This window comes from Pongo abelii, chromosome 3 (genome assembly GCF_028885655.2).
Source record: "Pongo abelii isolate AG06213 chromosome 3, NHGRI_mPonAbe1-v2.0_pri, whole genome shotgun sequence".
In the NCBI taxonomy this organism is placed as follows: domain Eukaryota; kingdom Metazoa; phylum Chordata; class Mammalia; order Primates; family Hominidae; genus Pongo; species Pongo abelii.
Window position 1 is genome coordinate 55,198,251 of NC_071988.2, and position 12,374 is coordinate 55,210,624.

The following is a 12,374-nucleotide window of genomic DNA, read 5'->3' on the forward strand; positions in this document are numbered from 1 at the left end:
AAAATAAGACCAGGCAGTAGATACAAGGCTAAATTTGATTATATCTCATTAATAGCAAATTTTAAGGTCAAACAGTAAATTCTTAATTTAACTTTCCATCTTTCTGAAACAGAAAAATTGCCTTATAGATGCCTCTAGTGGTGGCAGTTCTCTGAAAACAAAGGTTAAAAAGGTTTTACATTATATTTCCAATGCATGAAGGGGAGGGTGGCAGGGTGTGAGGTAGTGAACATAGGAAATATATTAGGAGCCCATGTTTCAGTTATTATCCTGAAATTTGAAACACTATCCGAAAATCAAAGTTTTGGTAATACCATATAATAACAGTAACTACATCACTTCTTGTTTACTGATATTTTTATTGAGGTTTGTAGCTCATGACTTTACATGTGATTGTACAGAGCATTTAAGGGAAAAAAAAGGATGTAAAGGTTGTACAAGGGAAATATCCAATAGCTTGAAATCTGGTAGGTGTATATGAAAAGAATAATGCCATGTGTAAATATATGAGAATCCTAAGCGACCAAAGCCACACTAGCTATATTCTTGTTTCTAAAAAGTGACTTTCTTATCAACAAGGAATAACACAATTAGTTGTTAGTTTTAAAAATAAACTATTGTTTTTTAGAAAGACAGATTTTGAATTAGATTTAATGCTTGGCAAGGGGGAAAACAGTATGAAGTTATCCATTCACTTCCAATGCATTCGCAGGAATCAAATGAAGGCAAATCAACCTGACTCTACAAATCTTGATTTTCTAGTTCACAGGCAAAGGTCAGCATTAAAATATACAAACAAGTGATACTTTATAAATGAACACATTCTGATTGTCTATAGTTGTTTCAAGACATATCAGCTTTTATTACTTAGGGTGATGAAGAAAATCTTTATTCTCAAATGAGACATGAAACCCAAATTTAAATGTTTTTTTCTCATTTTTATTGATTCAAAATGTCATTCAATATGTAAACCAGTTTGACAACTTGAAATTCAGGGCATTAAAAAATACTCCAGAGGACTAGGCACTGATTAGCCTAAGAATACACTCTGTCCTAGTCACTGTATCCTGAGTTCCAACCCCAAAGACCTCTACCTACTGTTAAAGCATTGAAGATACTGACTTAACTTTGTCAAACATCTTTTGATAACAATCAATATATTTCATTTTGAAGTCAGGATCATTTTGCCTGTTTTACATTCAGAAGAAACAGAGGAATTTTTAAATTTTAAAAAGCTATTTTAGGTCTCGGTTTTAAACATATTTCCTTGCCAATGTAGCAAGAAATTTTGTAGTCTTGGATCATTGAGACAAACTTAACTCCTTTAAGATTTAAAATCTTCTGATTTTGGACTAATTGTAAATCTTTTGTAAGCTCATCTGTAGATCAAAAAGTGGAGCATCATCATTTAAAAATTATTCAATCTGAATGGCAATGTTTAAATTAAATAGTTAGAAGTCTGCTTTACTTTCCTCTTCTTTCAAACGCTTTCCTTTAGTATTCTAGAATGAAAAGTGCATTTGGAATACTTTTAGATGCATTTGGATTATGGAGTACTTTGATAACCCACCATGTACAACTGTATGTAGAATTTTATGAATTGACTACAATAATTAAAGGCAGAGAACTTGAGAGTAATATTTGGAGCAGAGTGGTTATTTGTTCAGTCTCAATGTAATATTCATATATATAATAATAAATTATTCTATAGTATGAATATTGCTTGGTTATGAATTATTTTGTACAATGTACATAATTCTAATATAATATTAATTTCATATGTATTAGAAAGATTCATAATAGAACTCTAAAAGGTACAAAGCTACTAAAAGCATTAACTCTGTTGGTGTTCAATAGAGTCAGCAAATGAGAGAGTGAAGATGAATTGAGACAAAATACTTATATTTAAGAAACATTTATAAAATATTGATGTTTCCTTGAGACAAGGTATAGCTAGATAAGAAATATCTCAAGAGTGTTTAAAGTATTTAATGTTTCCCGTGGAATTAGCAGAATGAAATCAGAATATAGGAAACTCCAATTTTACTTTTTGGAATACATCTGTAACATTTGGTGTAGTGTATAAGATTTTTATTACTACAAATGACTTTATTATTCTTTCCTGGAAAACGTTTCTCTGTAACTCTAGTTTAGGTCCTGTCACCTTACCATAAGTTTGCTAACTTGTTTGGTTTCTGCTCTTCCGTTGTTCATATTGTGGTTGAAGAGACTTGTTTATCCCCATAGAGATTTGTTCATGTATAGTCTTTCTTGATTTCTTCACATAAATCAAAGTTCTTTCACAAGCCTTCTCAAAACTTAGTTTGCATTTACCTTTGAAATATTCTAACGGGACACAAATTATCAAATGAGAACAATGTTTTTGACATACTATTAAGAGAAAAAGAAACATCAAAACTTAGCCGAAATCAAGACATTTGAATAGTAACTTACAGGTGCTAGACGTGAAAGAAGTGCTGACTTTTAAATTTTTTTTTTAAATAAAGAAGGAATAGCAATATCTTTCGATGAGATTATGCAAAACTATATTAACTACCTGTTTTATTGCAGAAATCACAAAGTTTTAAATATCGTAAACAAGCTATTTCTTCTGCAGGCTGTAAATAAATGGAATCAGAGTGTGTGAGTATGTGTACAGGTGAAAGTTTCCCTTTTTAACCAAACAGAGTGTAATCAGTGTTAATTAGTAAATAGGAAAGTTTCTTCTTATGGCCTAATCAGGAAAGAAGCAACTACCAACACATTTAAGTTCTGCTAGCCTACAAATGAAAATTTAGTTGTTTAATATTTTTAAGATGTTATAAAGAACATATTTGCTGATTACAAAATTAAATTTAATGTTGGGATCCAATGAATGTATTTTATGAGCTCAAAAAAGCTTCTTATGTAAAATCCATTTGCACAAAAATGCTTCCATAAGCTATTGTGCAACGTTGCTGCTTTGCTTTTGTGCCTCCATCTTCATAATTTAATGATGTGCAGAAATCTAACACAAGCTATATTGAAAACATTACTTAGAAATGCATATTAATTGCTTATGTGGTAAGTTAAAATTATGAATTACTAAAAGTGAACTAATTAAATTTTAACACCTTGGTCTACAATATACTGGGAACTTCATATATATTGTTATCTCAAAAATTTTCTTAGAGAAGAAAGGATATTCATGCCAATATCTTCAAATTTGCTCAAAACTAAATAGTTGGACTTTGGGTTTTTGTTTTTTACACTCTCTAAATCTGAACTGACATGCGTTATAGTTCTGCAGTGTCGGTTTTTTTTCCCTCTGCAATACATCACAGGCCAAGTGCTGTGGCTCAAACCTGTGATCATGGCTACTCAGGAGGCTGAGACAGTAGGATCACTTGAGCCCAAGAGTCTGAGGCTGCAGTGAGCTGGGATTGTGCCACTGTCCTTCAGTCTTTGTGACAGAGCAAGACCCCATCTGTTTAAAACAACAACAAAAAAATCCAAGCAGTAGCACTTCGGTACAGTACTGACAGGTAACTTCTAAAAACTAATTGTTTTTTCATTATTAGGGGATGATAGAGATTAGTCTGGAGTTGATCTTTAGAAAACTCATAACCTATTTTTCCTCTCCCTTTTGATCTTTACAGTAATGTAGAAAGTCTGTCGAAATTTTTAATGTCATTCCTTAAAAAAAGTAAGCTAGTCAATAACATCTCAACATGTGTTGGGGGTCCAGGGAAGCTGAAGACATTGCCCAAAATTAAATATGTGGGTCCTTTATAAATGTTACTAATTCCCTTATATGCTTATATCTATTATGAAAAGTTTTGTCATACCAATTAAGTTAATATTAATAAGAATCTTAAACCTAGATCTTAAAGATCCTTTCCTTAATATGTCAACATTTTTAGTTATGATGGATATTTTAAAATACAGATGATAAACTACATCTTAATTTAGAGTCAATGTGAATTTTTTTACAGGAAGTTAAGGATATTTCCCTTACGTGCTTTTTATTAATATATTTTCCTGATTATTGTTACTTCAAGATAATTGTTCTGTCAGTTCATTTTTTGTTATTACAATTATTTTAGCACAATAATTTATTATTCAACTTCAGTGTGTTTTTTAATTATAATATAGTGGAAACAAGAAGGGATGCCCATAAAATTTAATTCCAACCAATTTCTCCTTCACAAAATTTGGACTTTGCCGCAAATATTTATCAATTAGGAACAGAGGCTGTGCAACAATCCATCAGTTTCAGAATTAACTAAACATGAGGTCCATTAGCTAGTGTCCCTGATAAAGTATGATGTGAACTAGATTTCAAAGAGGAAAAACAACCAAGTTTAAAAATGTTACAAAAATATTATTTGACAAGGAAGTAATCATTTGTTTGTTTTGGTGGCATAAGTTTTACTTCTAGCTGGCTAAATAAGCTGTATTATAGCTGTATAGTCTATCTCTTTGATGGAAATTTACTTCTTACTGGAAATTCAGATGAACACATAAAAATATACAGATAAGCAAGTCATAAACATCTCAGGATCTTAAAAAAATTGAGTCACAAAAGGTGGTAGAAAAAAGAAAAATTTAAAAATCATTAATTAATTCATCAATAGCTCTATAAGAAAACGTATATGAAGAAAAAGATTCAAGTTCAGGAATTCAACCCTTGCTAGTGTAAACAGGACAAAATGAATATGTTAGATATATGCAAATTTCTATTGAAATGTATGTAAAATTAGCTCCTTTATCCATTTTTTTTATTACGGTTACATAACACTTGCAGGGGAAATTTCTCTCTGTTATAATCTTTGGGATCTTAAGTCTCTCTGAAAGCATGCCATTTATGATGTATAGAGTTAAAAAATCTCACTCTTTTTTCTTGATGCAAGAGCTTGGTAGTAACTTTATATGCTGAATGTTCTTCTGCACCAGTTTGTGTATTCAAGTGATCTTTCTTCAATTTGGCCTATGTAGAGCTTGAGAGGCTACCTGCTTCAAATTTCCGTATAGAAACACAAAAATAATGGGCAGCGAGGTAGCAATGTCAGAAAATCAGCAAGCTGAATTGAGGTAGTTTCCCCATTTTTCTGTGAAACCAGCTTCTTACTGACAGAGTTGCTTTCATGTAGATTACTGTTTGACAAAACAAGCATAAGTGCTCATAATCCACAGACCACATTTGTGTTTCTGAAGTTACCATAAACACATCTAAAAAGGATTCTTTCATTGCCAAATGTATTCTATGTATCAGGTGGGTTAAAAGCCTTGGATGTGCTAATATTGCCATAGTGTGGTGTGAGAAAACCTAATTACCATTAACGCTTGTGATTCTCCTCCAACATAAAATCTGTAGACTTAAAAAATATTCATGCCAATTGACTAAAAAAGAATGGCACATAAAATATTTTGAGGTGATGTGAAGGTTATGATGCACTCTGGCTCAGCAGAAATTTTTTTGTCATGTATTTATAAACTATATACAGATTATTGGCCATTCTCTAAACTTGATTTACGATAGTCATTTACAGATGGATAGTGTTTAGATTTTTGAAAAAGGAAACCCCGAGATAAAACAAACTACAGGAGAAATTATAATTTGGCAGATTCCTTTTAGCTTTGCCCTAGCAGGGGATCTGTACTTGGACACTGCTGTAAAGGATCTGCAGTAATGAGAGATCTAGAAAGTTTCTTTGAAAGAACTTCTTTATCTTTTCCTATTTCCCTCATATATAGAATAAGAAAAAAACACAATAAAAGTCTTATTATATCTTTATAAAATGAATATTCTCTTTGCAGCTTTTAGCAAATTGAGGGAATTTGAATTTCTAACATCAAAATGGAATGTACAAAGGAGGAAAAAATATGACTCACCCAGCCCCCAAATTTGATATTTATATCTCTGATCGAATCTGGTCTTAAAGGTAAGCATAGTGACTGCAGCTGGTTTATAGATAAGCAAATAGTAACATATATGTTAACCTGCTCAAAATTAAGTTATGCATCTGATTTCAGCCAAAATAAACATGCCCATTCCAGTTTTCTGGTTTACTTTGTCTGCAAACCTGTATGATTTTGTGCTTAGCTTATTCATCTAGGCAGATTGATTTCTTTTGCATGGCTCATTTGGGCCGCAGAGGATTAGCAAAGTTTATGTATTGAAAACAGAAGGAAAGAAAGGCGAGAAAAATAAAAAAGACTAATTAATCATATAGTACATACATCAATACAATATCTTCTAAATCTCAATCAGTTGTTTATTGGTTGGCAAACAAGTTTCACTTTTACAACAAATATTAGTAATGAGGTCATCCAACTTTGAGACCATACAAAATGGATCATAAATTTAAAAAAAAATTATATGTGCTGCTAATTTACCTTTTGTATTCCTACATTACTCAAAATCCTGTCAAATAAATAAATTTTCCTTTTAATAAACAGAAGACTTTTTAAAAAAAAATCACTTCAAAATAATTTGACCTTCCAATTCTTATGAGGGAGTGAATTTCCTCTAAAAAGTGGTAGTGCAGGTGCCCACTTGGGGATCAGACTGAGCATTCAGCACTTTAATGCCTATGGAAAACCGTTTCTCACATGCAGAAGCCCCACTAGTTCTATAGACACCTTTTGACTTCTAGAATCATAGCTAGTGTCCTGGTGATGAACTGCTTGCCAAATAAGCTTTGCATTACAACAGACGTGCCCTGTAAACATAAATGTTTGTCCTTCTCTAATTTGCAAAAAACACTGTTGAAATATTCTGACTGCATAAAGATATATAGTGAGGGAAGGAAGTCTAATTTTATTTATTTTATTTTTTTTGTAAAAAATAATTTGTTTGCATTACTAGAAAATGATTCTTATAAAGTGATAGTTCCATTTATTTATTTTTTGCCAGGCGAAATTTTAAAGGAAAAAAAGGCAAAGAAGAAAAAAAGAAAATGAAGAAAGAGAAGAAAGGAAGGAAACTTTGCTCTCTTACTGGTAGACAAACTTGCAAGACCAGCACAAAAGAAAAAGAAAATTTCTTTTTTTTTTTCTACTACATTAACAGGACTCAAATTCTGGAGGAACAGAAAGCAGACTATATGTGCAATGCTAGTATCTGTACATTACATAGAAATCGTTCAACTTTTTTTTCTGCCATTAGTTTTATCATCAGTTAATACAGCAAATCATAAAATATGCATTTAGCATATAATTCTAGAATTCCCCTCCATTTCATTATTAATTTTGTTGTTTTATTTTGTTTTCCACAGCTATTGCAGCTGTGGTGAATTCAGGTTGTGAGTGACCAAAAACCCTATGTGATACAGTTTTGCTTTGCTCTTATGTTTGTTTGTGCAGCACTCCAATCTAGATGCAGCATTGTTACTAATTTCAGACAATTGTTCTGGCCTTTTAAAAAGCAGGTCCTTGTAATTTTAGTAACAGAGCATCAGAGATGTTAAAACATACACAACATAACTCAACAAGGCCACAATGAGTGCCATTTTCTTCATATCTTGTTCATTAACATAATGAAGTCTCCATCTGAAGGGGAAAGGACAAGAAAGGATGGGGTACAGGGGAATTTTAGCAGTTATCTTTCTCCCCTGGGCTGACCTAAAAATCCCATTAAAAAAAAAAGTCTGAGAGTTTGTATTTGTCTTTTGAGGACAGCATAAAGATTTAGGAGTACACACATTATTACCACTGCTTATATCAACTCAGAACGGTCAACAAGGTGTTAGCAGTTTTGTTGGTTTCAATTTCCGTGTCATCTTCTATAGACTAGTGACCAAATGAGCAGGTCCTCTTGAACTTCCCTCGGGAGGGGTCCCATCTTTGTTTGGAGGAACTATAAATCCATCACTGCTGCCGCGACCTAGCTGGTAGTAAGTATGCAGCTGATGGACGTGGTTTCTGGAGCCTAGGTTTGGCATGCTTTTGTAGTAAACATCTTCGGCATCACCACATTTGGCCGGTGGAGGTTCGGTCTGGGTGCTGGTGGTAACACTCTCTGTGGCGGCCACACCAGCCAGTGTCGGCATGCTGGTATAGAGAGAGTCTCTATGGGGTGACTGGAGATCTTCTGTGTGCTCATTGGTTAGCAAAGGGAAAAAGCTCTCACTGTGGTCTTGGGGGATCCGCCTTCTGGTATAATAGAGTGGCTGGTGGTTCTCGGTGGAGTATACTCTTGGGGGCAGCAAAGGAGCATCAGATTCCTCATGAATGAGTTCCAGGCCCAAACTCTCCTCGTGGTTAAACGAGGTGGCATCATCCAGGACAATGGCATCATCTTCCCTTCCACTGCCAAGGTTATTCACCAGCTTGTTCATCAGATTCCTGTTCTGTTCACTGGAGCGCTCATGGTTGTTCAGGTAAGAAGGGATATAGTTGGAAGTGAGTTCCTTCAGAATCTTTTTCTCTAGGGCGGTCTCGTTATGGTTATAGCCACGGTCTATGATTTGCACACAGTTGCTCAGGTATTCGCCGCTGGCAATGCTGTAACTATTGCCATGGTTACCATTCAGTGGTAGAGTATCCATGACACTTGTATCCCTGGCATTGTTCAGAAGCCCCTCTGAAAAAGATTACAAGATACTATGACATTTATATCCAACAAGCCATAGAACACACACACACAAACACAGAAGCAAAAACATTCATCGACTATGAAATATGTATAAATTGCTAGCATTTACTTAAGTATAAAATGTTTGAAAGGAAACAGAAAATACTATTAATTCTATATATGTGTATAATTGGACCAGTGACTGAAACCATATAAATGGGAAAATCATATTTAAAGTAGATCTTTAAAAGAATTTTTAAAAACCTATAAATTATCAATTTGCAATTGCCACACAAACATTGGCTGACATTATTTGAAGTATATTTGGTTATAACTTGGACAAAATAACATAAAATTTTGGTGTAGTCATTCACAGCTTTCAATTTATACACATCAAAGTCAGTTAAATAATTTATTACCTTTAATTTTACCAATTGTCTTGGCATCAAAATAGGTATAATATTAACATAATTCATGTGTGGTACTTTGAATATACTGGTCAAAAGTAAAAGCAACAAGCAGTGTCTAATAAATTGATATTTAATTTTGTAAGATTAAAAATAATCCCTTCATACAAAACCACAAAAGGATTATGTTAAATTTCTCAGAATGATGAGGTCGTGAAATAATGTTTAGTCAGATAAATGGCACATCAAAAGAATTTACACCTAGGAATTTTCGAAACAAAAGTATTTGGATTTACTTTCTAATTTTTTTTTCTGCTCTAAGCATTTTGGCTGTTATTGTATACTATCCCATCAGAGATTTTTTTTAGGGTCATTAGGTAATACTACAAAAGAATGTGTAAAGACACAGGTATCTGGTGCCTAAAAACATTGTGTCAGTATTAATGTTACCATTATATAATGAGTGATGGATTTGTGTGCATGTTAAAGTTTGGGTTTAAAAGAGGATAAACATTTTATTCTGGTAAGAAACAGCTGCAGTGAAATAAATCTGACCACATATTTCTTCAAGGTTTTTGCATTCCATTGAATGAACAGAAATACAAGAATCTATAATAGTTTCATAAATCACTTCAAATGCAACCACAAAATGAAAAAACACATTTAATCAATATTGGTAAATAAGAAAGCGTGTTTATTTACAGAAATACTAATTGGAGAATTCTATTAAACTTCTTAATGTATTGCTAACTTGTGAAAATATAGCATTCATTCTATATCTGTGATGCGATTATTTATCAAAACTCAGCTAGTTCATTACTGGTTCAAATTATGTGTTTCAAATATGCCAATTTTTATTTGGACTCCTGATGCATACTGCGTCTTCAGGTAAGACAGTTTTCAAACGCAGCAACGCATACATTGTATTAATAGGCAGCCATCACAGACATAGGGTGAAGCGATTTATTTTCATTTTGTATCTCATAGACAAATCCACAATGTTAGGAAAAAATAAAAGTAAATGCTTCTTAAAGGGCCGTATGTGATGGGCGATAGCTTTTGCAGAAGCTGCTATGGTATGCTTGATGGCTATGGTTGGATGGCTGATGCATTGAAACACGTGTTTATTATTTCGGTTTGTCAATGCATTAGGTACGGGCTGAAAACAGCCATAGTAAAATAAAGTGGATATGTTGCACGTGACACATTTTTATGATGGAATGTACTAATAAAAATTAAAAGTTTATGAATTACTTAGCAAAAATAAATGCTTAATTTAAAAACAATTTAACTCACACAAACATTACATGAAACTTAACAACTATGTTGATTATGTGACAATAAAAGAATCAGACAACAAAAGCGTCTAATCTCTATTAACATATATTTATATAAGTCGATTCATAGGCTTTTTAGTTTTTAAATTGTGAGATGAACTGTTTTTAATAACTACATCATCTATATGTGATGCAATAAAAGTGAACTAAAAAAAATTACATTTGATATGCAATGTTTAGCTTTACTCCCATACTTGTCTCTCTGTAGGGCTCTAAACGACAGCATGAAGAAAAGGAAAGAAAAAACAACAAGTAAGCTTACAGCGACAGTAGAAGAAACATGAGTAAAAAGCAAATTGATGATATGCAGAAAAAAGAGTCAAAGGAAATAATTTCCACTGCCCCAAAATTCATGAGTCTGGGTTACATGATTTACCATAATTAAAAATACTGAAATGTTAGTCAGAAAATAAGAAATCCCCCTTAACACATGCTAATATAATGAGTCTTTAATAAGAGTTTCCACCATTTGTAAATTTCAAACAAATACATACTTAAGATTATCACATAAACCAAGGAGAGTAAAAATTTGAGGGCAGATCATGACTATTTTCACCAATATATTTCAATGTCACATATGTGTGTGTATGTTAGAGTATACCTGCTTCAAAGAATGTTATTTAATTTTAAATTTTTTCAGTAAAAGTATAAATAAAATCTGAAGCTTTTATACAGAGAGAAACCAGAATTGAAGACTTTTATAATTGTGTTCATTTTTTCCCGCCTTATGTATCTTCTCTTTTCCTGCACAAAAGTTCTTTCTCTATTATACATGTATGAATTTTTTTATCAGTTTTAAATAAAAACTGATCAATATTGTCATTTTTGGAGCTCATATTCAAAGGTTGTATAACTATGGAGGAAAAAACGGTTAAATGTATTTATTATTATGAATACAGAAAATGTGAGAGGGGAAAAACGCAACCAACAATATTAGGTTTTCTTCTGGATTGTTGCACAATTGTATGCCATCAAACATTTTGAGAGTTGATCCTTTAAAAAACAATCCTATCAAAATTATTTTTTAAGGAAAAAAACCTCTTATTTTAGCCAGGTTAACAGAGTTGTTCTTGCTGATTTTGTCTACAAAAAGAGTAAAGTATCATAAAATAAAAACCAGCAAATTCACTGGGCCAGAACATTTCAAAGGGTTCTATCTTACTATAATTTAATGACAGTTTAAAGAGACAGTTTTGGTTCTTTAAAGGTTGATTTGCTTCTCAGCAGAAAGATCAACAACATTTCAAAATGCAGAGGAAATCTCTTTTAAAGTTTCAAAAGAACTTTAAAATAAGAATTTGAAAGGAAGGGCCAAGCCAGTATATCGAGAGATGTAAATGCTTGCAGGCTCATTATGGCTCATTCCTTAAATGAAAGCATTTTAGAACTGGAAAGCACATGAGAGATCATTGAAATTCAATTCCCACTTTTCAGAGAAGAGGAGACTACAGCCCCTCTATCTAACACCGCCCTGCTAATATGGCAGAACAGGGATCAGAAAAAAGTCTTCCAGACTTCTTCCAATTCTGTCTGCTGCAATCTCCTTCACTTCACATCTGCCTTAGGCTTTGAAAACTATCACAGAAAATCTATTTATATACATTCTAAAATGATCTTGTATTCTTAACAACTATAATATATTCTTCACTATATTCTGTTCTAGGACCATGTCTCTTTAAAGTTTTAGAATAGAATTAAATTACTTTAAAATGTAAATTATTTTAGTAAAATCATGACTTCCTCTCTAAATTATGTTTTGTTGACAGGTTTTTGTATAATCTGATTTATCTTTACAAAAATTAAATTCCTAATACTGACAAGAAGATAATGGTCCAGAAGTACTCTGCATGAAATTTAAAATATTTCCAGATAGACTCCAAATTCAGTGTAATCAAAGTATATTATTCATCTTCATTCCTAATTTCTGTATGCCTCAGTAACACAATAAACACATCTTTACATATTTTAAATAAATGGTGTTACAACCAAGAATAGATACTTTAAATCAGAATTCTTCTATGCTTGGATAGCACTGGTGCAACTGAACCAGAGGACCCACAGAATAGAACCAAG

General features: G+C 32.5%; 1 protein-coding gene across 50 annotated transcripts in view; it reads right to left on the reverse strand.

The window, feature by feature from the left end:
• Positions 1–917: 917 nt before the first annotated feature.
• ADGRL3 (adhesion G protein-coupled receptor L3) overlaps positions 918–12,374 on the reverse strand; it is an 858,853-nt gene continuing 847,396 nt past the window's right edge. For 27 of the 50 annotated variants that reach the window (XM_063723423.1, XM_063723422.1, XM_054553940.2 and 24 more), the window contains 2 exons: positions 10,496–10,513; positions 918–8,566 (listed from right to left, as the gene is read on the reverse strand). In XM_063723423.1, the coding sequence (XP_063579493.1) occupies positions 7,767–8,566; positions 10,496–10,513 (818 nt within the window). In that variant the 3' untranslated portion in view covers positions 918–7,766. Of the gene's footprint in view, positions 8,567–10,461; positions 10,514–12,374 lie in introns of all 50 variants that reach the window. The other 23 variants (XM_063723430.1, XM_063723427.1, XM_063723429.1 and 20 more) reach the window with 2 other exon arrangements.